This window comes from Melitaea cinxia, chromosome 14, assembly GCF_905220565.1.
Source record: "Melitaea cinxia chromosome 14, ilMelCinx1.1, whole genome shotgun sequence".
Classification (NCBI taxonomy): Eukaryota; Metazoa; Arthropoda; class Insecta; order Lepidoptera; family Nymphalidae; genus Melitaea; species Melitaea cinxia.
This window is the reverse complement of record NC_059407.1, coordinates 9,238,294-9,264,922: the sequence shown is the minus strand read 5'-3', so window position 1 is coordinate 9,264,922 and position 26,629 is coordinate 9,238,294. Positions and strand designations below refer to the sequence as shown.

The window sequence follows — 26,629 nt, the reverse complement described above, 5'->3', positions numbered from 1 at the left end:
TCGCCTTATACACTTTTTTCGTCAATCGTCCTCCACTCATTCTCTCGACATAGCCAAACCATCTGAGCATACCTTTCTCAATTTTTGTCACTACATCTTTTTTCAGACCACAACGTTTCCTTTGTCACTCAGTTTAACTCCTATCATACTTCTTAACGCTCTGGCTCTGACTAACTGTATTTATTCTGCTTTCATGTTTCTTCTGCTATACCCAACTTTCACTTCCGTGCATGAGTGTCGGAACCAACACCCCCCCATTCACAGCCAAACGAGCCTTGTTAGACACCTACCGACTGCTCATAAAGGAGTGCAAAGCTCCACTCATCCTTCTTCCTGCATTCACTCTTCTTTCAATATCACTCTCACACTTTCCATCTCTTGTAAACTTTGAACCCAGATACACAAACTTTCACTTTCGTACATGAGTGTCGGAACCAACACCCCCTCATTCACAGCCAAACGAGCCCTGTTAGACACCTTCCGACTGCTCATAAAGGAGTGCAAAGCTCCACTCATCCTTTTTCCTGCATTCACTGTTCTTTCAATATCACTCTCACACTTTCCATCTCTTGTAAACTTTGAACGCAGATACACAAACTCATTCACCTGTTTAAGTTGTTCATGTCCAATCACGATATTGCAGTCTGTCACTGCCTCATCTCTTTCAAACACCATCACTTTCGTCTTCTTTACATTCATCTTCATTCCCTTTCTTACAAGCTCCACTTATAGCAGCTATAGCACGGACGCGGAGCACGAAGAATTTCGTACATTGACCCCTCATCTTTGGTCTTTGTCGCTCGGGTATAAGCATATTGCCGTTGCGCTCACACAGGTGTAGTAACAGCCGTACTCATAGTTTGTCAACCTTTTTACTTTTATTTTTTTTTTACCAAATTCAAGTCACAAGATTCATCGTTTTTCATTTTTAATTTAAGTCAAAAGTTATAAGTATAAGTATACTTATATTAAATGCGAATGTGTGTGTTATTGGTGTCTTTTTTCACACAGCCACAGATCTAAGATTTTTTTGCATATACAAAGTAAAGCCAGCAAATTGTACACATAGTAATATATACACTAACTTTTATTTATATATATGTATATATACTTATGTAGGATTTTTATTTTATATAATTAGATATTATTTAATTTAATTTAAGGTGATTATGTAATTAATACGATGTAATAAATTGTGTAAAATGGAACGATAAGGGAAACGGCTTGTGATTGGTCGAGAGCGGGGAGAATGAGTGATGGCAGATTCGGTACGACGAAGTAAAGGTGATCAAGGTGTTCTTTTTTGTAATAAAGTTGTTTAGTGAGTTTACGCCTATTATTTCCATCCCCACAATTTTGGGGGTTCGTCCGGGATGGAAATATAGTATAGGTGTATGGGAAGAAGTCAAATAACATTTTTCGTCGCATGCCGGGCACGTGGCTTGTTAACAAAGAAAAATCTCGGGCGTTGAGAAGGTCATATCTACGGTGGCAAGGAGGTGTATTTAAGGCGAAGAAGGAGTATTCAAGGCGGAAAAGGTGTAGAACGTAAGGAGATGGCGGACGAAGACAAAAGAAGTAACGGTGATGGCGGGCGAGTCCACGTGGCGAGCCATTTGAATGCGATGACCTCACATCTTTACGAAGGTATAATTTCTAAATTTAACGGTACCGACAAAACACTCAGCTCTTCTAAATGGCTACTAGATTTAGATGAAAACGGCGAGCTATTTGGGTGGACACCGGCACAAAAACTTATCGTGGCGCGGCGTTGTCTGACGGGCAGCGCGGAGCTGTGGGTCAGGTCAGAAAAAGTATTTAAAAGTTATGATGATTTTAAAACGGCGTTATTAAAGGAATTTCCCGACTCAGTCAATATTAAAGAACTGCATGAGCTAATGTCGGCAAGGAAGAAAAATAAAGATGAGACTTATTATGAGTATATGCTCGTTATGAAGGAGTTGGGAAGGAGAGGAAAAATCCCTGACTATATAGCGATACAGTATATAGTTGATGGAATAATTGATTATGAGTGTAATAAAGCTATTTTGTATGGTGTCACTACATATCCTATGCTAAAAGAAAAATTGGCTATTTATGAAAATATGAAAAAGAAGATAACAAAAAATCGTCAGGATTCACCACAATTATCATCAAAAGAAAAGAAAGCCGATTGTGCATCGGTTCGACGCTGTTTCAAGTGTGGTGAAAAAGATCACATAGCAAGTAAATGTAAAAATGGTGTTAAATGCTACAAATGTAACGAGTTCGGCCATATTGCGACGTCATGCGCTGAAGGGCGGGATGGTGAGAAGTTCAACAAACGACATGAAGTTGGCGTTAGTGAAGCTCGCGCGGCAAGATGGCAGCCTCGCGCTATGTACTTGAAGTCGGCAGCGAATGCGCAGGCGACTTCCGGTGGTGATGACGTCACAGCCGGAGAGCGTTCTGACACTACTGATCAAAATGGCGGCGCAAGCGACAGCTCTGAAAGGCGTATCTGTCAAAGCTGTCAATGTCAACAGGCGTTAAATGTGAACATACAGTGTAGGAATAATAAATCAGTGAAATTAATTGAAATTGGTGGTTTAAAAGTTGAATGTTTAATAGATTCCGGTAGTGATTTAAATTTAATATCGCAAGACTTGTTTTTCGAACTAAGTGTTACCTCCTACGTCAAGGAAAATATAGAATTTACTGGACTTGGTGCTACAAAGATTTATTCATTAGGGAAGATTGAATGTGAAGTAGACTTTGATGGACACTGCTTTAGTTATATATTTTATGTTATGCCCAAAGGGGTTATGCCTTATAATGTAATTTTAGGTCAGCCATTTCTTCAAAACACAAACCTGGTTTTCAATAAAGGGGTAGTGAATGTTTGGTCACAAGAGAATGGTGGTATGTCACATTGCTTGTTTACAGGTGTTACAGAAGAACCAATTGTGTATGTGCCAGATCAGAAGCTAAAGACTGAAGTGGAGGATCTTGTGAAAAAATATTCTCCTGTTCAAACCAAGGAGGCACCTATTGAGATGCACATTGTTATGAAGGATGACATTCCTGTCGCACAGAGACCAAGGCGTTTGGCTATCATAGAACAACAGTTGGTAGATAATCAAATGTTGAAGCAGAAGTTAACAGAACATCCCGTCTTGAGAATTTTTGACCCAGCTTTGGAAACACAGTTGCACACGGATGCTTCTCAGGTAGCATATTCTGCTATTCTCATGCAAAAAGATCCCAATGAATCTCTTTATCACCCAGTTTACTACATGAGTAGAAAAACATCTGAAGCGGAGATGAAGTATTCCAGCTACGAATTAGAAGCTCTAGCAGTGGTAGAAGGTGTTAAGAAGTTCCGTAAATATTTAATTGGTATTCCCTTCACAATTGTGACTGACTGTTTAGCTTTTGAGATGACATTAAAGAAAAAAGACTTGGTAACCAGGGTTGCAAGATGGGTTTTACTGCTACAAGAATATGATTATAAGGTGGAACACCGAGCAGGTTCGAGGATGAGGCATGTCGATGCTCTAAGTAGAAGTCCATACATTGAAGTTATGGTGAATAGCATTCATAATCAACTAAAAGAAGCTCAAGACAGAGATGAAGGTTTAAAGGCTATTAAGGAAATTCTAAAAACAAGTACATACAAGGATTACTGGATGGAAAACAATATACTCTACAAAGGAAATCAACGTTTGATTGTTGTACCAAGAGGTATGGAGAAGGAAATAATTGCGAAAATACACAACAATGGTCATTTTTCTATCAGAAAAATGAAAGATTTGATTAACAGGGATTATTTTATTTCAGATGTAGATAAGAAGCTAGATGACTATATGTTGACCTGCATACCTTGCATACTAGCATCAAGAAAGAATGGGAAACAGGAGGGATTCTTAAGCCCAATAGAGAAGGAATCATTACCACTCCAAACTTTACATCTTGATCATGTAGGTCCACTGACAGCAACACATAAGCAGTATAATTACATTCTGACAATTGTAGATGCCTTTACAAAATTTGTATGGTTATTTCCTACCAAGTCGACCACATCTAAAGAAACTTTATCAAAACTTTATATTTTACAGCAAATGTTTGGAAATCCAGATAGAATAATTACAGATAAGGGGACTGCATTCACCAGCAGTGAATTTAAGCAGTATTGTGAAGATGAGAATATATTGCATATAGAAGTTACAACGGGAGTGCCTCGTGGTAACGGACAGGTGGAGCGTATTCATCGTATCATAATACCAATGTTGACAAAGCTGTGTATTCAAGATCCAGGTTTATGGTATCAACATGTCAGTAAAGTACAGCGAGCACTCAATTGCACGTATCATAGAAGTATAAATACAACACCTTTTAAACTCTTGATTGGAAGAGACATGAAAAATAAAGAGGATATGGAGCTAGTAACTTTGTTACAACAAGAAGTCGCAGAAATTTATAATGATGATAGAGAACAATTAAGGATAAAGGCAAAGGAGCATATATTCAAAATTCAAGAGGAAAACAAAAAACAGTTTAATAAGAATAGAAGGGAGAGTAAGAAATATAACATAGGAGATATGGTGGCTATTAAGAGAACACAGTTCGGTCCAGGCATGAAATTAAAATCAAAATATTTGGGACCTTATCGGATAACTAAAGTAAAGGGGAATGATAGATATCATGTTGAAAAAGTAGATAGATCAACAGAAGGTCCTTATGTGACGTCTACCTGTGCTGAGTACATGAAGCAGTGGCCAGTTCCTTAAAGCTAGGTACATATATTCACATCTAATTTCATTTTTTTATTTATTTTTCAGTTGTAGTATGAGCTCAGTTCAAATGGTTGTCCAAGGCATAGCGTCTTTGAGGTCATAAATATGGTGCAGATTCTCAATGAACTATTTACCTTTCATAATTTAATGTTTATTTCTAATAACTACTGTTGTGTAAATTGTAAAATTAATATATAGTGTTGAAAGTTTTATATTTAGTGAGTTTAATAAAATAGTGTATCCATTCCATTGTACTATGTGAGAGATTAAAATTAAGAGATTGTGATGTATTAATATTGTTGTATTTGATCAAAATTTGTTATTTTAAGTTAGTTTAAAATTAAAACTCTGTAAAAGTAACTGAAGGAAGTCTGGGGACAGACTTCAGCAGGATGACCGAAACTGTAGGATTTTTATTTTATATAATTAGATATTATTTAATTTAATTTAAGGTGATTATGTAATTAATACGATGTAATAAATTGTGTAAAATGGAACGATAAGGGAAACGGCTTGTGATTGGTCGAGAGCGGGGAGAATGAGTGATGGCAGATTCGGTACGACGAAGTAAAGGTGATCAAGGTGTTCTTTTTTGTAATAAAGTTGTTTAGTGAGTTTACGCCTATTATTTCCATCCCCACACTTATAACTTATATATAAGTTATTTTCTATGATTAAACAAAAAAATATTCCATTCTGTGACTAGACCGATCCACGGACAGACAGCGTAGATTTAGTGTAGTGTGCAAACAACGAGTTCTAGGACATTCCAAATTCTAAACTCTACCGATTTTTTAAAGCTTCGTGCTTTATATAAAATTTTGAGAACCACTGGCAGTAGGTAAAAAGGTCATTGTACAAAATTCTTCGAGCTCCGCGTCCGTGCTATACCATCTCCTGCAACTCCTCGGCCGAAGACGCAAGTAATACTTGGTTATCAGCATATAGAAGACATTTGACGAGTAACTCATTCATCCTCAACCCACTTTTATTCTCTTTTAAATCTGTCAAACAATTGTCCATGAACAGATTAAACAGCCACTGTGACGCTACACCTGTCTAATACCTTTCTCGATATTAAACCATTCAGTGTATGTCCCGTTTATCCTCACACAAGCACTAGAATCCCTATAAAGAGATTGCAATGCTCGTATCGTTCACACCATTCACAGATAATGCTGACCACAATTCATTCCTCACTACTCTATCATAGGCCTTTTCTAAATCCACGAACGCGCAATAGACTGCACCGCAAAGAAAAGACCTGATCCGTACATCCCATTCCGTTTCTAAATCCCGCTTGTGCATCCCATACTTTTTCATCTGTTTCATTCACAACCCTTTCAATCAACACTTGCATATAATTTACCGACGACGCTGAGGAGGCTTATACCGTGGTAATTTATGCAGTCCTTCCGTGACTCTTTTCCCTTGTACAATGGGACGATTACAGCTTTGCACCAGTCTCCCGGTACTTGGACATTTCGCCAGCACAAATTGAAAAGGCGGTACAGTTGGCTAGCCACTATGCCATGTCCAGCCTTCAGCATTTCGACGGTATTCCTGTCATACCCTGTAGCCTTACCTAACCTCATACTTTTCAACGCTTTCACTATTTCATCCATTCTTATCCCACTTTCATCAACATTTATATTCGCTTCCATGGAAGGTGCCGTATGTTGTACCTGCACTTCCTCTCTTTCAAAAAAACTTTCAAAATACTCTTTCCATCTCTTTAACACACATTCTTCTCCTTTTATAATGCTCCCACCTTGACTCCTCTGATTGTACCCAGCTCCGAGGTATAAGTTTTTCCTCTGGCTGTTTTGATGGCTTTCCAGAAAAACTTGATGTTTGACTGGAAATCTTCTATCAATATCATATATATATTCTTTCTTTCTAGACACAACTTCTTTCGCTGCCAATTTTAATCTCTTATACTTCGTTCTTGCTTCCTTTATCTCATCATCCGTTGCCTTTTGAACTTTTTGGTTAGTTTTTGTTACTAACCAATCCAACTACGCTTTCTTCTTTTCTTGCACAGCCTTTTTTGTACATCTTTATCCATCCACACATTATAGTTCTTTACTCCTTTCCTTCTTTTAGCTACCCCGCATACCTCAATAGCAACATTTAGGACCCCTTTCTTAAATGTATCCCACAAATCTCCAATCACACCTATCTCTTCTATGCCTTTAAAACTTTCTTTCTTATATGTATTGATAAACACCTCATATTTAACGGCTTCCGCTAGATGGTGTCTGATATCTACATGCTGCTTTAATAATATAATAAATAATTCTGTTTGCTCGCAAACGAAAAAAAAACCGACTTTAATTACATGGACAGTAATGGAACGTAAGTAGAAGAAAAAATAGTCAAGTTATTACACGTTATCAAACATTACTCAAAAAGTGGTCATCAGATCTCGATCAAATTTAAATGGTACTTCAAAACGAGCACCGACTTTCGATTAAAATAAGAATCATCAAAATCAGTACATCCAGTGAAAAGTTATGCTGTATAAAACCGTAGGTCAACGAACAAATCGTTGAGTAAATACGCATTATTAGACATAACTCGAAAAGTACTTGTCAGATCTCAAATTCAAATGTGATCACATGACACGCACCACCTTTCGAAGAAAAAAAAAACATCTGAATTGGTCTAACCAGTCAAAAGTTCTGAGGTCACATACATAAAAAAAATACTATCGAAATGAGAACCTTGTTCCTCCTTTTTTAAAGTCGGTTAAAAGACATAATAACGTTTTTCTCGACTACAAAACAATGTCCTTCGTGTTCTCCATTTTACATAACATAGGCTAAATTAGCCGTACCGTTTTTGGCAACATAGAAGACATCAATCCAAATTAATCTCGCCGCGTGGCAACCGGCTTAGAATAGTGCCACCCCATCTCATCCCGTGAGTATCGTAAGAAGCGGGAAAGAGGATAGAGGGAAAACCACTAGAAGGTGGGCAGCAGCACCTTCTAAACACATGGTTACAACTGCTATCGTTGGCAACCGTGGCGATTAAGCCAAATCCCACTAACGACAGACACGACTAAAAAATTGTCTCCGAGTCCCCGGCGGCCCCGCTAGTCCTGGCTACGGTGGCGGCCACGGTAACAGTGGCCAGGGGGCCATAATCTCCGGCAGAAGCCAGGCCACCACACCCAACGACGACACTTGGCCCTGACAACATAACACTAGGACGCTGCGGACCGAAGCGAAGCTCGTTGAGCTGGAAGAAGCTCTCAGCAGCTTAAACTGGGATATTATAGGGCTATCTGAAGTCCGAAGAGAGGGAGAGGACTCGATAACCCTCAAGTCCGGGAACCTGCTTTACTACCGGGAGGGCGACCAACAGTCCCAGGGTGGTGTCGGGTTCCTCGTCCACAAGTCTCTCGTCCACAGCATCGACGTCGTCAGGAGCGTGTCGAGTAGGGTGGCGTACCTTCTACTCAGAACATCCAAGAGGTATTCGCGAAAGGTCATACAGGCTTACGCACCGACCTCGAAGTGGAAGCTATGTATGAGGAAATCTCTACAGCCATACATAGCTCTAAATGCCACTACACTGTTGTGATGGGAGACTTCAACGCGAAGCTGGGCAGACGATGCAGTGATGAGCTGAGATTGGGACAATTTGGATACGGGCAACGTAACTCACGGGACCGACCGATGGCGGGATAACCATCCAACTGCTGGCTTTGAAATACACAGGCCGTAGACGGGCAGCAGTGTCTTCAGTGCGACAAAGCCAGCCCTGCGGTCACCAACCCGCCTGCCCAGCGTGGTGACTATGGGTAAAACACTTGAGTTTACGCTTTTTTTTGGCGTAAACTTGTGGAGGCCTATGTCCAGCAGTGGACTGTATAGGCTGTAATGATGAACTCACGGGGCCGGCTGCTGGCTGACCTCATGGAGAAGGAAGGACTCTTTATGATGAACTCGTTCAGGAAGCCAGAACGGCGTAAATGGACCTGGTTGAGTCCCGACGACACCGTCAGGAACGAGATAGACTTTATCATGTCGACGAACAAGCACATATTTAATGATGTCTCAGTGATCAATGCTGTAACAACAGGAAGTGATCACCGACTTGTCCGAGCACATTGAATATCGATGCCAAGCTTGAGCGGGGTCGGCTGATACGGTCTGCGCTCCGACCTGTGCCTGCTCAGATTCAAAACCCCGAGAGTTTTCAATTCGAACTCCAAAATCGCTTTGAAACCCTGGCCGACTGCGTAGATGTGGCCGAGCTCAACGACGGGCTGGTGGAAATTGTCCGCGCGGTGGGGTCTAAGTTCTTTAAGACCCGCCGCCAAAAAACAAAGAAGCTCTCCGACCACACACTCCGACTCATGGCAGATAGGCATGACATGCGGCTGCAGTCCTCGGCGGATGCTACCCGTTACCAGCAGTTGAATAGACAGATCTCGAAGTCCTTGACAAGCGACCTTCGCCGCTTTAATACTGAACGCATTGAAGAGGCCATAGAGCGGAACAAAGGCTCGAAAGTGTTCGCACGAGATCTGTCTATTGGACAAAGCCAATAAGCGCAGCTGAGAGCCGACGATGGCAGCGTCATCTCGTCAAAGCCTGAAATCCTGAGGGAGATCGAGAGCTTCTACGGGCAATTATACACCACACAGAAACCCGCCAACATCAAGGCAAACGACCCCAGAGCCAAACTAACAAGAGAAACCGAAGAAATCCCAGACGTCAGCCTGTACGAGATTAGTAGTGCTCTCAAACAACTAAAAAAACAACAAGGCGCCGGGTGATGACGGAATCACAACTGAGCTTTTGAGGGCGGGCGGCTGAAAAACAACAGGCCCATCTCGATTCTAAGCCATATCTACAAGATGTTTTCGGGAGTCATTACGAACCGTCTCGCACGCAGGTTTGACGACTTCCAGCCTCCCGAACAAGCCGGGTTCCGTAAAGGCTTGAGCACCATAGACCACATATACACGCTGCGGCAGGTTATACAGAAGACCGAGGAGTATAACTTGCCATTATGCTTAGCGTTTGTGGACTATAAGAAGGCCTTTAATTCGATCGAGACATGGGCTGTGCTGCAGGCTCTCCAGAGGTGCCAAGTGGACTGCAGGTACGTCGAGGTGCTGAGGTACTTATACTCTAACGCCACAATGTCGGTCCGATTGCAGGACCAGAGCTCGAAGCCAATACCACTTCAGCGAGGCGTGAGGCAAGGGGATGTTATATCTCCCAAGCTGTTTACCACCGCGTTGACGGACGCTTTCAAGCTTCTGGACTGGAAAAGACTCGGCATCAACATCAATGGCGAGTACTTTACCCACCTTCGGTTTGCCGACGACGTAGTCCTTATGGCTGGGATCTTGGAAGACCTGAACACAATGCTCGAGCATCTCAAAAGTGTTTCCCAGAGTCGGTCTTAAACTGAACATGCACAAGACGAAAATTATGTCGAACGTCCATGTCGCACCTGCTCCAGTTCGCATTGGGAGTACTGTTCTCGAAGTTTTTGACCATTACGTGTACCTCGGACAGTCAATACAGCTAGGTAAGTCCAACTTCGAAAACGAGATCTCTCGTCGAAACTCGGGTGGGCAGCGTTCAGGAAACTACGGAGAATCTTCGCAACCAATCCAATATCCCGCAGTGTCTGAAGACGAAAGTCTTCAACCAGTGGGTGTAGCCACTGATGACATATGGATCCGAGACGTGGTCGCTAAATATGAGTCTCATAAGAAGGCTTAAAGTCGCTCAGCGGGCAATGGAGAGGGCAATGCTCGGTATTTTCCTACGTGACAAAGTCAGAAATGAGGAGATCCGTAGGAGAACCAACTTAACCGACATTGCTCGAAGGATCGCACAGCTGAAGTGGCAATGGCCAGGACAGGATGGGGCGGAAGGGTTCTCGAGTGGTGACCGCGTACCGGGCGCCGCAGCGTTGGCAGGCCCCTCACGAGGTGGACCGACGATCTGGTCAGGGTCGCGGGAAGCTGCTGGAAGCGTGCTGCGCAGAACTGATCGTCGTGGAAAGCTTTAAGGGAGGCTTATGCCCAGCAGTGGGCGTCCGAGCTGATGATGATGATGATGAATCTATACAAATAAATTAAATGGGAGTGTCTGTTCGTAATATTAAAATAACCGCTTTTTAAACATTTTTGAATATCATATCAAAAATTGACCGCTCCAGCGGGATTCGAACCCGCGTCTCCGACTGACCGTGTCGGCGCTCTAGCCAATTAAGCTATGGAACGTTGTACCCGCTAGAGCGAAATTCTCGATATGATGATTTTTACTTTCGGTTTAAGCGAACCGTGGCGCCGTCTATAGTAAGTTCTTTACAGAGACCCGTAACTATTCAAAGTTTCATATTACAATGAAAATCTTTGACAGGAGACGACACCATGCTATTTTTAATATGTACGATTTTATTTTTGTGTTACCCACAATTAGGAATTCTAAACATTTTTGAATATCATATCAAAAATTGACCGCTCCAGCGGGATTCGAACCCGCTTCCCTTAAACCGAAGTACCGAAGTAACCGAAGTTCGCTTAAACCGAAAGTAAAAATCATCATATCAAGAATTTCGCTCTAGCGGGTACATCGTTCCATAGCTTAATTGGCTAGAGCGCCGACACGGTCAGTCGGAGACGCGGGTTCGAATCCCGCTGGAGCGGTCAATTTTTGATATGATATTCAAAAATGTTTAGAATTCCTAATTGTGGGTAACACAAAAATAAAATCGTACATATAACCGCTTTTTACCAAATGCATATGGCTGTATACACAGTACATATACTAAAATAACATTTTTTACAACTTTTGTCTGTCTGTTTATTGGTTTGTGATTTTGACGGGACTTTCACTGTCAGATAACTGATGTAATAAGGTGTGACTTAGGCTACTTTTACTTTAGAAATTTATTTATTTTATAACTCTGCGGACTGAACAATAACTTTTTTGTTAAATTCCACGCGGACGAAGTCGCGCGCACTGCTAGTTATGAAATAAATGTACTACTACATAACAATACCTACTTATTTACAGTATCTAATATTTTATAATTAGCATGAATAATAACAAAAACGAGGTAGTTATGGTTTACGCAAAAAGAACCATTAAAATATAAATACATATCTTGTAAAAAAAAAAATGATTTGAATAGATGTTTTGTGGACGTAAAAATGGTTAATAATTTATTGAACAAAGCACTTTAGGCACTTTATGGTTATTTCTATTTTATTTCTATTATTTTTGAATATCATATCAAAAATTGACCGCTCCAGCGGGGTTAGAACCCGCGTCTCCGACGTACCGTGTCGGCGCTCTAGCCAATTAAGCTATGGCACGATACACCCGCTCGAGCGAAATTTTCGATATGATAATTTTAAATTACGGTTTAAGCGAACCGGGTTCGAACCCCGCTGGAGCGGTCAATTTTTGATATGATATTCAAAAATGTTTAGAATTCCTAATGTGGGTAACATAAAAATAAAATCTTAGATATTATTTCTATTAGTTTATTCAGAAAAAAAATATTAGATTGTGTTAAACAACAAGTATGAAGTTTAGTGTGTTGATACTGTACATCGTGCTTACGTTTTTTACTCCTACCAATAATATGGACATATTCATTTTATCGTACCTACTTATTACATTTTAGTTAAGAATTTAAGTATTAAATACATTTAATTATTGTGTATTAATTTAAGTATAAAACAAAAAAGAAACAAGTATTTTAGTGTAATTAGAATAAAATGATTGATATAGTTATAGTTATATATAGTATAGTTATAGTTGATATATCTTAATATATATAAATCTCGTGTCACAATGTTTGTCCTCAATGGACTCCTAAACTACTTAACCGATTTTAGTCAAATTTGCACATCGTGTGCAGTTTGATCCAACTTAAAAGATAGGCTATACTTTATTTTGATATATTATGTTATTATTATATTTCAGAAAAAAAATAAGGTGATACGAAGTTCGCCAGGTCAGCTAGTACTTATATATGATTGCTTCTCTTGGATATTTTGTATGAATTAGCTTTATGATGTTATTCAAAAAACACAATATATTTGTTATTAATAGATAGGAGGTATATTATACCTCCTTAATAGTAAAAAAAAAAACATGAAGCATCGCAAGCGCGTTGTCGACCTTACCCTCAAAAGCTCTGGCCACCTTACTCGCCAAAGGAACACAACACTGCTTGAAAGCAGTAATATTTAGCTGTGATCTCCTGTAAGGTTGAGGTACTTCCCAAGTCAGGCTGCTCAATATTTTCAACGGGATATTTCATTATAATGGAATAAATTTTTCGAACTTTATCGTGGTTTGTTAGGTTTTTTTACATGCCCTACGTTTCCGATACTTTACAGCAACCATGACACGGGAGGATATTTCCTGCTGTGCCCTACCTTAGCTGAAAAACGTGAATGCAATGTGACAATGTGTGTTATAGAATCGATAAAATGTATTCGTATCTAATTGGTCAGAGAATTAACAAAAATTGTTTTTAATTACGTTTATAATTTAACTACTTCTTAGCCGTGTTAGTTTTTCTATACGTTTCAATGATCGAATTAGTATTCGATAATAATTAGTAGGAAGATTTCAATGACTGAATATCATAATATGCTGTACAAAATTTTTAAAAAGGCTTATTTAATATGTACCGGAAATTATTAACTGAGTTTTTTAGCTATAATTATTTATTTGTACTGAATTGTCAGTACTGAGTGTATTTCATTTACTATTCTTATCTTAATAAATATTCATATTTCAGCTATAGCGCCACAAGTCAGTATTGTCTTTTTTTTCCTCGACTACACTATACGAGTATATCCTATAACATTATATATACCTAATAAAAAATCTAATATATAAAATTCTCGTGCCGCGGTGTTTGTAGTTAAATACCTCCGAAACGGCTGGACCGCTTTTTATAAAATTTTGTGTGCTATCGGGTAGGTCTGAGAATCGAACATCTATTTTTCATCCCCCTAAGTCATAAGGGGGGGGGGGGGGGGAATAATTTATATGACAAAACAACGTGTGCCGAGTCAGCTAGTATAATTATAAACATATCATATCACATACGAATACCTATGTGAAAGATTTCCCACTGCAATTTTTATTACTATCAAACTAAACTACTTTTAAAACATAATTAAATATTCTAACTTTTTTGCACTCTATCATTCTTCACGACTAAATTCCTTATTGTGTTAGCCTAATTTGCTAATTATGAAAGGTATTATCCTCTTCCTCTCGGATCACCGTAAGGTGTAGGAATAATCAGTGCCCTTTATAAATTTTATTTTAAATAATATATTTGAAAATATTAATAAAACTATAATTCAACAAAATAGGAGTGCATAAAATCATAGAAGATATAATCACACATAATTGAACGTTAAGACTATTACAACTGCTCGCACCTGGTTCTTCATCGTGGCTACTAGTGCTCAGAACCCCAGCGAAACGTAAGATCACATGCTATCTCCGGGCTTACCTACCTCTTTGCCCATCGAATCCACCTATTTGCCAAGCCTCGCCCTAGTGATTACGCTACTGGTCAGCGACCACGTCTTTGTCCATCGCTCACTGCGTGCACAAACAATTACCTGCACTAGAAAGCTTACTGGTTCTTTGTGTGCTATTTAAGGTGCATTTAGAAATAAAATCTTCATATCCTTTGGTACAAATGGAATCGGTAGTGGACAAACCGGTCTCGATTAACGAAATAAAGTTATTATGAAGTGATAGAACTTCGTCAACCTATGTACACTGTGACAGTGAAGTGAAGAAATTAGGAAAATGAAGAAGAAATTAGGGTTCATTTTGAAAAATAAACCCTATAATAATATATATTGTTAGCATAATCTCGATTATTTTAATACGTTTCGTGACGTAATGCAACAATGTTAATAAAAATAGTTCCCTACCCGCTAATACGTTTTGTAACGTCATGCAACAACGCACAGAGGGAGATTTGACCCAAAAAGCTGGTCAAAATTCAAAAATTCAAAATTTATAAATATTAGAAAATTTTGCTACATAGTCATAGATAAGGACATAATGAATGATATACCGTAAACTTTCATTCACTCTTGCTTCGTTAAACATATCAATCAATCGTCATTTTACCGTCTCGTTTAGATCGTCTTTGTTTTATACGGTTTGCTGCGAAAAACAATTGAAATTTATATTTTATTTGAAACAAGATTAAGTGAAACTGAACTTTTTTATACAATGGACCTTTATGCACCAGGTATGTGTAATTAATGTTTATTAGTAACTTGGTATTATATTGCTTAGTATCTTTAGAAACAAGTTTTTTTCTAACTACCTTCAACATATTATTTATTTTATTCAAAGATTAAATACTTAAGTTTTTTTAATATGTTTCCCGAATGGTCCCAGCTTGTATTTTTTTTCTACTATTAACCTAATGAGTTGTGAAGAGAATTACATAAAATTTAGGTGCCAACAAGTGCCAATTTCGGAATGATATTTTTTTAATTAAATTGACTCTTTTACAAAGCAAAGTTTTATTTGCGTTCAGATATTTATTTACCGTATTTTATGGTTGTAGGTTCTTCTGGGTTAACTGTTTTATCAAGACACAGTATGTATATGATGACTAAGAACATAAATGAGAAGAGTTTTAGCGAAAAAATAGATAAGGTACAAGAAATAATAATAAATAAATACAGTTTAAATAGTAAGGAAAAGAAAAAATTTATCATTAAATTTTCAAAGTTAAAGTCGGAAATGAAGTCACGATGGGTAGCTGCAAAAAGAACAGAAGATAAATTTTTGAAACTGCATCGAGATTGGCTGCAAGGGACAATAAACGTCGCGACGTTTGCTACGCTCCGATAAGTCTTCAAAGTCTTTAGAGGGACGACCAACACTTGATATTTTTTTTCTCGTCATTGATATTGTCCCTTGCAGCCAATCTCGATTCATTTACAAAAATTTATCTTCTGTTCTTTTTGCAGCTATCCCCCGTGACTTCATTTCCGACTTTAGCTTTGAAAATTTAATGATAAATTTTTTCTTTTCCTTACTATTTAAACTGTATTTATTTATTATTATTTCTTGTACCTTATCTATTTTTTCGCTAAAACTCTTCTCATTTATGTTCTTAGTCATCATATACATACTGTGTCTTGATAAAACAGTTAACCCAGAAGAACCTACAACCATAAAATATGGTAAATAAATATCTGAACGCAAATAAAACTTTGCTTTGTAAAAGAGTCAATTTAATTAAAAAAATATCATTCCGAAATTGGCACTTGTTGGCACCTAAATTTTATGTAATTCTCTTCACAACTCATTAGGTTAATAGTAGAAAAAAAATACAAGCTGGGACCATTCGGGAAACATATTAAAAAAACTTAAGTATTTAATCTTTGAATAAAATAAATAATATGTTGAAGGTAGTTAGAAAAAAACTTGTTTCTAAAGATACTAAGCAATATAATACCAAGTTACTAATATAATTTAATTACACATACCTGGTGCATAAAGGTCCATTGTATAAAAAAGTTCAGTTTCACTTAATCTTGTTTCAAATAAAATATAAATTTCAATTGTTTTTCGCAGCAAACCGTATAGAACAAAGACGATCTAAACGAGACGGTAAAATGACGATTGATTGATATGTTTAACGAAGCAAGAGTGAATGAAAGTTTACGGTATATCATTCATTATGTCCTTATCTATGACTATGTAGCAAAATTTTCTAATATTTATAAATTTGGAATTTTTGAATTTTGACCAGCTTTTTGGGTCAAATCTCCCTCTGTGCAACGTCAATAAAAGCAGTCCCTACCCGTTCAGAGGGCTCATTTGCTTCTCGGCTTTCGGAACGATAGGTCGTTGTTTCATGACGAGTGCGTTGATCATTTTTATATTCAAAGAAACGGTTGTTTGCTTGGTTAATTTAATTTGTAATTCTCGGTCATTATTTTCGATAAGTTAGTGGTTAAGGTTAATTTTTGTGATAATTGTTATATTTGTAAAAATGAGTAATAAATAGAAGTTAAGTGTTCGGTTTTCTGTCTTTTTTTTAAATAAATAAGTTTGTTTCTCCTAAAAATATATTAAAAATATAAAGAATAAATGTAAATAATAATGAAAACGAATCGATAAAAACAAACAACTAAAGCGATCTATGTCTCTTCTTGCAAATTGCGCTTTGTCAATGTATTTCTTTGTTCGCTGGCCGTATAATTATAGAATTAACTAAGGAAGAGAGAGGGCGTGACTATATTCTAATATATTTAATGCCGTAACGACACAGCCATTTTTTACATGCCGACAAGTCTAGTATTACGTCTGATTTATCCATCAATATTTTTTCTGATTTATGACTCATATTCTGTTCTCATGACTGTACTCGTAACAAGAGATCGAAAATACACGTGGTACTTAGATAACGAGTATTGCATAAGTATCAAACCAATCAAATTTGTGTAGTTATAAGCGCACAAACACATATCATTGCGCACATACCTGAGTTTGATTATCTATAATTGCTTTATAACTAGTTTTTCATATCAACTTCTTTTTAATTATAAATAAATAAAATCTATGTAATTATTAGAGGAAATTTTTATATTTTTACAGTATAGGTTACGCCATTGCTAAAAGACTTGGTGATGAAGGGGCATCGATAGTTATAAGCAGTAGAAAGGAAGAAAATGTTAAACAAGCAACAGCGAGTTTACGTGAAAGTGGTATAAATGTTGAAGGTGTTGTATGCCATGTAGGAAGCGCAGATCAAAGAAAAAAACTTTTTGATTTTGTAAGTACTTAAGAAAGTATTTTCAGCTTTATATATAATGACAAGCTGACCCCGCAAACGTTATTTTGCCATATATGTTATTAACTCCCTTAATCCCCCCCCCCCCCTGGTTGCTTAGAGGTATGATAAATAGATGTTGGCCGATTCTCAAACCTACCCGATATGCACACAAAATTTCATAAAAATCGGTCCAGCCGTTTCGGAGGAGTATTGTAACTAACATTGTGACACGAGAATTTTATATATAGTTAAGATAATTTATTTATCATATACATGATATATTAATTACGACATTTTTTAACGAAAACCATAACGTTAGTCAGAGTAGTATGATTTTGGGGGTCTTTTTACATACAATATCAAAATTTACATATATATTTTTTTAATTATCTCTGTATTTATAATTTTACAGGCAAAACAAAAATATGGAGGAATTGATATTCTTGTTTCAAATGCTGCTGTAAATCCTGCTGTGTCGCCAATACTTGACGTAAGTAATGAATGAGAGTGTATCAGATGTACAACATTAACGTATTGCCGACTCTTCCCAGGAGCTCTGATCACCTTACTCAATACAGGAACATAACACTGCTTGAGCACAGTATTATTTAGCTGTGATATTCTGTAAGGTCGAGGCACTTCCCCCGACCGGTTGCTCCAGATTCTTAGCAGGCTATTTCCTGCTGTGCCTTACCTCAGTTGAGTAATCAGTGATTATTGTGAACATTGATGCTTTGTAATTCATCTATTTCTACCAAAGAGCAACACGGAGGGGAGTAGCCATAGCGTTTTTTACCGATACAAAACTGTCTGTCATTGTTTGCGGAGGGAAATCATCAACACGCATCATTTATCTAATTCCCACAGAAAAATAATCGTCTGTCACTACGAAACTCATACATACTAAATTAAAAACACATAGCGGTGGGCGTTATTTAACGTAATCGGTTTCAGTAACTAGTTACGAAGCTAATAACCATATACGTAGTTTCGCCGATACGAATGTAACGATTATTTTACGTACGCAGTTTTTTTGCGTACGCAGTTTTATCAAAAACTTGACACAACGACAGCCGCATAAGCGTTTTGCCTAATAACGTAACAGGTTACTAATATTAATCATTACAATACGCAGATACGCTTACGCGTAGGATAAAAAGAGATGGCTATAAGTACTATAGATGCATCTTTGTTTTCGAATATGCTCATGGGATTTTGTACGCAATTGACTATGAGCTTAAGTTTATTTTAATACGCACAGTTTTTTTAAAGAAATTTTAATTTCGGTCGTGTTTCTTTTTAAATATTTTCGAATTTACTATTTAGCATTAAGTTAAGACAGTTGACGAGTGATTAATTATTAACGATTAATGTTATTGTCTCGTGTTGAAGTATATACTAAAATAGTATGGGTTTTTTGTTGTATTTTTAATTATATGTATGTATGTATGTATTTCGAAAAATAATTAAAAACTGTACATAAAAAATCAAATGAACTTCTAAATACGCCTGCATCGATTATTATGACTATACAAAAATCAAAAAGTAATTTAAATAACATGTTTTGCAGCCAGTCTTAAGCCTGGATAAAATATGAAGGGAATTTAATTTAATTATACTATCCATCAATATTAACGCACGTAACGGCATTCGTATGTATTACAAGTTATAACACATAACTACTTCATAACCATAATACAAACAAAAGTAATATGACGTCGCCGTCCCGTACTGATACTGTATACAAAAATAACTAGTTTCGAAAAATAAGCAGTTTCGAAACTAGTTACGCGTATCCACGAAACTACGTATAACCGATTACACATAAAAGACGTTACGACCCACGACTAAAAACACACATTTTTCACACACACATAGATACATTCGGAGTCATTACAGTATGACAACATGACATGCCGCAACTACACTGACAAGTTGCTTACAGCCGTGTTTGTAACAACTGTCGATACGCATTATCGATAAATTCAAGTACTCGGTCAGGGAAATTAGGTTTTTAAACTAATACAATGAAGTGATACAAAAGTAAAATGGATTAGTTTGCTATAAATATGACGAATACATTTTTGTGAGTTTTCTTTTTTCATTAAGAAAGAAATGCTTGTTCCGGTATATTTTTTCATTATTAATCTTGCCAGTTCCACACTTGAAAGTCAGAGGTATTGAAATTATTTGAGCAAATGACACTATTTGTTGTGGGCGTTCAGTTTAGTCTGTACAAAAAAAAATCCATGTATGCCTTAAATTTGGATCTTTAGGAAACCTGCAAAAATTAATATAAAACATTATGGTCGAAGTTCACACTAAGTAATTCTAGTAAAATGTGCTAATACTCGTAAGTATTGTATTATATTTAATTTAATGCAATTTTATTATAGAACTATGTACATTAAAATTAAGCTCGCAATATTATATTATAAATAAATCTAGAATCTCAAATATGTCTACCTCCTCCTTTGCCTTTGACGTTTTTATCGATAACTATCTACAAATAAACCGGTAACAACGCTATCGCTCGGCGACAGCAACTTCTCGGAAATAGACTCGGATCAGTCGCTCTTGCGATCCGCATATTGTATTAGGGCGAGCGACCAGTGCTGTAAACAAATTCGAAACAAGACGACCGATAACATTTGTAATTTTTAAGTTTAAAAAAGGTTACTTTTAATACAGTAACAATGTGATTAAAAATACTTACATATGATAGGTAACGCCATCTTTTAGTAAATTTGACGTGGCAGATCTCTTTTTGCAGCAAAAAACAAAACAATACAGCATTTTTTGAAGGACTTTGATTCAATCGTACAACTAGATTTAGTCTAGTGATCAGTGCGGCTGCAACTAGTTAATGTACCCGTAGGACCATTTGATTTGGATTTATACCTTGACAGAGGGGAACGCCTGTGCATGGTTACTCCCCTCCGTGTTGCTCTATGATTTTTAACTGTTAAATTGTGAACGTTTACAAAACTCATACCTATAGGCAGCCGTTCGCTTAACTCTTTCTATTATACTAGTCAACCAAATAGCCCAAACATGATTAACACTATTTTTCCAATTTTATACGAATCCAAATAAAATTAATTTTAAACTGCCGATGTTTAAAATATTACGATGATCACACATACTTCTAATCACTAATGAATATCGATGTAGTTAATACACTGATTTATATTTTTAGACTGATGAAAAAGTTTGGGATAAAATATTTGACGTCAATGTAAAGTGTTCTTGGCTATTAGCTAAAGAAGTTTATCCAGAGTTGATCAGGAGAGGAGGCGGAAACATCGTGTTTATTGCATCTATCGCTGGCTATCAACCAATGGAAGTACGTTAATCACTTTTATATATTTTTAAAACTCCTAATGAAAAGCCCACAGTAGGATTTATTCTTGTGTCAGGGGTCTGGATACACACACAACACATAAGCACAAACACGCGGACCAAGGCAAACATCGTTTGATTAATGATTACAACAACTAGCGGAAGCGTTAGCTGTCGCGGTTTTGATTCCCGTACATGACATGTATTTGTACTTATAGGACATAGGCTCCCAACCATTTATGGACAACCGACCCTTTTACAAGAAAGCAAAGTTCCAAAGTCACATAATTGTTAATTATACCAATTTTATTTGTATCATTATCTCTTAATAATCAAATTTTTCTATTTTCCACAATCCAGGGTGGAGAGCTAATATAGATTTTTGGAGCCAGAACTCTTGGTATCCATTTCTAAATTTTACTTTTAATTCTTTATTACTTATGAGTTCTATAAATTTGATAATTCTGCTGTATCTACATATGCGAAAGGGTCAAAAAAATTAGGTGTTAATAGTTGTTTTTTAATAGCGTTATCCAAAACATTAGCAGCTGAAAAATGTTGATTAAGGCGTTCAATATCCATGTTATTTAAAGGAGTAGGTATTATGATATGTTGTGCCAATTCCAAGTATTTTCAGAAACTTCCATGTTTTCGCATGTTTCGTAATTAATATATTTTAAATATTAATAAATGCAAGTATAACAGACACCACGCTGGGAAGGCGGGTTGGTGACTGCAGGGCTGGCTTTATCGCACCGAAGACGCTGATGCCCGTCTTCGGCCTGTGTATTTCAACGCCAGCAATTGGATGGTTATCCCACCATCGGTCGGCTTTTTAAGTTCCAAGGTGGTAGTGGAACTGTGTTATCTCTTAGTCGCCCCTTACGACACCTACGGGAAGAGAGGGGATGGCTATATTCTTTAATGCCGTAGCCAGACAGCTAATTAAAGCAGATGTATTGCAGCGATTTCTGATAATCATATAATGATAGTTCATCGTCTTTTGCCATTTCATGGATTCTTCTTTGCACTGTATTATTAGTCAAAGGAATTTTTTGATGATATCTGATGGCATCTTATGATGAAGAACATTCTTGATAATCTCTTTGACTGCCGGCATAATAAAATCGTCACAAATAGTGTGTAGTTTCCCCGCTTTTGTGGTTAGTAACGAAATATTATATGAAGCTCAAACCTTATACAAGCTATAACAAGCTAACAACCGCTCTGGTGTAGTGGTGCGAGACTGCGAGTAGTCGCCTGAAACACTGACGGTTTGCGAGTTTGATTCCCGCTCGAGATTGGAGAAAAATCCTATGTCCAACAGTGGGATGTTACAGGCTGAATGCGATGCGAAATATTTCCACCAGGGCAGGCTTTAAGGCGCCAATTACAAAGGATATTATATATATTTAGGATTATTATTTTCAATGTTAGATTTTAAAACTAAACATAAAATTTATTTTAAAATATCACGATAAAATCAGTTAGTCATTAGTTTAATCTACAGCCTTCGCTTTTGGCTCCACATGTTCTATCCACAGGATATATATGGGCTTTTGTTTGAAATTATTGATTTATATTTTTCAGCCGTTAGGTCCTTACAGTGTCAGCAAAACCGCTCTTATAGGATTGTCTAAGGCAATCGCAAAAGAAGTGGTCAACGATAACATCAGAGTCAACTGTGTTGCTCCCGGAGTTGTCGACACGAAGTTTGCTTCTGCGGTAAAACTTGCTAAAAACTCTTATAAAACTAAAAATTATAATTTAGAATCATTATCATCATCATCATATCAGCCTATCGAATTATGATTTAGGCTATGCCTCATTAAAATCTACCGTGTTAGTACTTACTTTGAGAGAATATACAGAGTGGTTGCAAATAAATAAATTTATATTTAATTTTTTAAATTAAATACAATACTTAATTTATTACTTTTTTTTTTTTTTTTTATAATATACACAAGGTGAAGTGCTGAACTCCATATTCAAGTTAAAACAGAAATTTTAGCTTAATTACTGTAAAAACAAAAACTTAAAATATATTCCAAAACCGAAAACCCTATAATTGGCAAAGGCTTAGTCACTTTTTAACTGTTTCATTCACCTTGTTTTTTTTTTTGTTGATCTAAATTGAAACTATAATATTTTCAAAGTACTTTCAAAGTTCTTTCATTGACTAACTAAAGAAAATTTTAAAAGCAAACTGTTTCCTAGGAGTAAATAGTAATGTTCGTCATTTACAGATAACTTCCTCTGACATGGCAAGAGACAAGACTTTATCAATAGTGCCGATGAACAGAATTGGGAAACCGTCAGAAATAGCCGGAGCTGTCGCTTTTCTAGTGTCAGAGGATGCCAGCTATATTACTGGAGAAACTCTTGTTGTAGCTGGAGGCACATATGCACATCTCTAAGATTATTATTTAAAAACATATAATACTTGAGATGCGGTGGTTTTTTTGTTATGGTAGTATTTTGGTGAAGAGAAATACTATATATATATAATGTTTTATTTAATAAAAGATCAATATTTTTACAACTTTAAATCTTTTATTTTTATTAAGAAACGACAATTGTTTATAACTGGGTCAAGTTTTGATACTTGTAAGATTTGTCGATATTGTATTACAAAATTACATAATGGACACAAGATAGCTAGAAAATTTTATCATGTAAAATTTGCTATCCTAAGCAGACTAAGCAAAGGAATATTATTTTCGTAATCGAATTGTTAATTTTTGAGAATTGTTTAACATATATTCTAATTTTATAATATTAATGTTGATAGTAAAATTCAAAATCAATTAATTGGCCATTAAAAATAGCACTTCAGAAAACAATTTGTCTCAACAGTTAAATTATAATTAATTTTCTTTCAGGCATCATCATCAGAGTCCAATAAATCACTCTTATCAATTCCTATTGTTCTAAACACATTACTAACTGGACCTGACAAGCCTTCTTGCTTCATGCTTAATATAAAATTATTCAGCACAGCTTTTTCGTCATTCTGGCAGCTTAAATAGTCAGTTTTTAACTTTGATGAAAGTTCTTTATCTTGATCTGAGTTGATAACATTTGCTTCTGAAGAACTATCACCATCATCACTGTCGCTTTGGTCTGACATATCAAAAACATCATTATTTGAAATGATATTAAGCATTTTTTCTAAGCAATTGACAAAATTCTCTGAATCGAATTCAATTGTATCACCTTGTAAATTATCTTCATTAATTTTTTCAACTCCTTCATAATCTGAAGTCTCCTTTAAAAAATTTGTTAATTCTGAATTTATAATATGAGGAGTTATGGGGTCATTGTTTTTCAATTGATGTTTTTTTCCATAATGATTATTCAAATATGAATTCAACTGATCTGGATGAATATTTAACCAACTGTCATTATCATTTTCTAATAAACCACTGTTGCTTTTGTCTTTTAACAATTCTACTGTATTGTTGAACTTTTTACTTAATTTCAAATCATTAATAATTCTGGAAACATATGTACTCACTGGACACTCCATTTTAAAAAAATAAGACTTTGCATTTGCCAATAGCCTTGTATGTTCAATAGAGCCTTCTAAATTATCTTTAAAATATCCATTTCTAACCAAACTATTAAAAAATGTAGTGAATTCAGGTGTAGAAAAAATATCACTAGATGATTTAGCCATAATTGATCTGTATCCACATATCAATTTTAGGCCAAGGATAATTTTATTATCGTTTGCTATAGATTTAAATCTAAACCCATTAGGAAATCTTGTATGCAAGAGCATGGCATAAAGGAATTTTGTAAATTTTACTTCAACATCATAGCAATCATTAGAATCTATATCTTTACAAAATTTTGCATCAAGGCTGTCAAGACTACTATAGGCACTTACTAGAGGTGCAATAAGAGAAGGTTTCAGTGTTAATACTGCAGCTATATCCAACGGCAGTTTTATTATAGCTTTATGACAATTATCTTTTATTTTCTCAGGATAATTGCCAATCTTTTTAAAAATGGCTTGTTGTATTTCTAGAGATGCTTTAGTTTGCTCTGACTTCTTTGCAACAAGTGATAAGGCTTCATTTACTTTTAAAGTTGAATCAACAGGAACTAGGCTAGGTGGTATTAAATGAACATATTGGTCATAAATAAAAACCTAAAAAAGAAAGTTACACAATATAGAAAAGTAGTTTTTTTTTTTTAATAAAAATTAACTGTGACTCTTAATAGGATTTCATTTGAAGTCAATGATCACTGCTGTGTTCCAATAATTTGTAAAATGAAGTTTTCCTTTAGTTTAAAATATAGCTGTTTACTTACTCTATTTTCAGAAGAGTCAGGATTAGCCCACGATGGTAAATAATCAGCTGCTTCTATTAGAAGAAAATGACCATCGTTATCTTCAATTTGAATGATAAGATCATTATGTTTTTTTGTAATCTCCAATAAAATATAAACAATAAACCATTCATCCTCTATGTTGTCTCCGAAACATGTAACACTGACAAGATGTTTTGGAATATCTGGAATCACAAAAAAATTAATAAAAATTACAAAAATTAGTCCCTATTTTCCTTTGCCATGACATCACTCAATGACTTAATTAATTTCAGTCACAGTTTTCTTATAAGTTTTTATACTTTATAGAAGGTTGTAGAATCTCAAAGTTAGCAAAATTAAGGAAATTGTGAAATATTTCATACAATAATTATTTAGAAAACTTATAGCTTACTTAAACTTTTATACATTTAACAGTTTGCAAGACAGGATATATCAGGTCTATCAGGTAAGTAAGTATAGTTTGCATTCGAACACAAACACGTTCAGCCTGTAACTTCCCACTGTTGGAGATAGGTTTCTTTCCCCCTGTAGGATTGGAGCTTAATCCACCACTTTGCTCCACTGCGGGTTGGTGGATATATTCTCTAGTATGAATAACAATCGCTATCTTTTATTCATAATAACAACCGGGACAGACGGTTCAAACTGCTCTCCGTGGTATGGTGGCGAGCCCACAAGGACAACACCCAAACCGGGAAGAAATATTTGTACAAATCAAATATCCATCTCGAGTGGGGAATCGAACCCCAAACCGTCAGTGTTTTTAGGCGGCTACTCGTACCACTACACCAAAGCAGTTGTATATTATATTTAATATTTATAAGGTTTTAATTAAAAAAAAAATGCTGCTCATTACTCACCATTTTTTTCATCAGTGTTAACAGGCAATACAACTGTAAATTCATCTCTATGCCATATGTATTCATGTGATAAGGATGTTATTGTCTGATTTATGGAGTCACATAACTCTTGCCACTCAATATTAGAATAGTTTTTAGTAGAAAAGAATAAACACTGAAGAGTGTCTTCATATTTCAGATTTATTTGTGTCTTTGACATTGGAATTTTTTTTAGCTGTAACAAAATTATGAATTATAAATACAAATAGGTTAGCAAAAATTATATAAAACGTGAAAACATTCTTAGTTGATCATACAAAGAAAATATAACATTGGAACTAATCTTTAATTTAATAAAAGGTACATATCAACAATTGCATTTCAAGTAGTAAAAAAAGTATGAGGTTGAGTTTAAGAGGTTTAATTAAAACAAACTTAATAGGTAAACTTAATTAGTTAAATACGCTTATAACTTTGAATCAAAAGAAAAGTATGCAA

The 26,629-nt window shown here is 36.0% G+C and overlaps 2 protein-coding genes across 2 annotated transcripts in view; one reads left to right on the top strand and one right to left on the bottom strand.

Moving 5' to 3' along the window:
- The window catches only part of LOC123659745 (dehydrogenase/reductase SDR family member 4), a 26,306-nt gene extending 2,813 nt beyond the window's left edge, over positions 1–23,493 (top strand). The window contains exons 2-6 of the mRNA XM_045594926.1: positions 17,432–17,609; positions 18,022–18,099; positions 20,809–20,955; positions 22,542–22,676; positions 23,198–23,493. Of these exons, the coding sequence (XP_045450882.1) occupies positions 17,432–17,609; positions 18,022–18,099; positions 20,809–20,955; positions 22,542–22,676; positions 23,198–23,368 (709 nt within the window). The 3' untranslated portion in view covers positions 23,369–23,493. The remainder of the gene's footprint in view (positions 1–17,431; positions 17,610–18,021; positions 18,100–20,808; positions 20,956–22,541; positions 22,677–23,197) is intronic.
- Positions 23,485–26,629, bottom strand: LOC123659751 (protein ecdysoneless homolog). Its single transcript, XM_045594932.1, has 3 exons — positions 26,153–26,629; positions 25,272–25,474; positions 23,485–25,107 (listed from the first exon to the last, which is right to left on the bottom strand). The coding sequence occupies exons 1-3, from the start codon at positions 26,349–26,351 to the stop codon at positions 23,830–23,832; spliced, it is 1,680 nt and encodes a 559-aa protein (XP_045450888.1). The 5' UTR covers positions 26,352–26,629; the 3' UTR covers positions 23,485–23,829.

Coding starts and splice junctions, on each gene's coding strand:
- LOC123659751 (XM_045594932.1), bottom strand. CDS start 26,351: ATGTCAAAGACACAAATAAATCTGAAATATGAAGACACTCTTCAGTGT. Junction 25,475..26,152: donor TAACACTGATGAAAAAAATG/GTGAGTAATGAG, acceptor TTGTGATTCCAG/ATATTCCAAAACATCTTGTC. Junction 25,108..25,271: donor CTGACTCTTCTGAAAATAGA/GTAAGTAAACAG, acceptor TTTCTTTTTTAG/GTTTTTATTTATGACCAATA.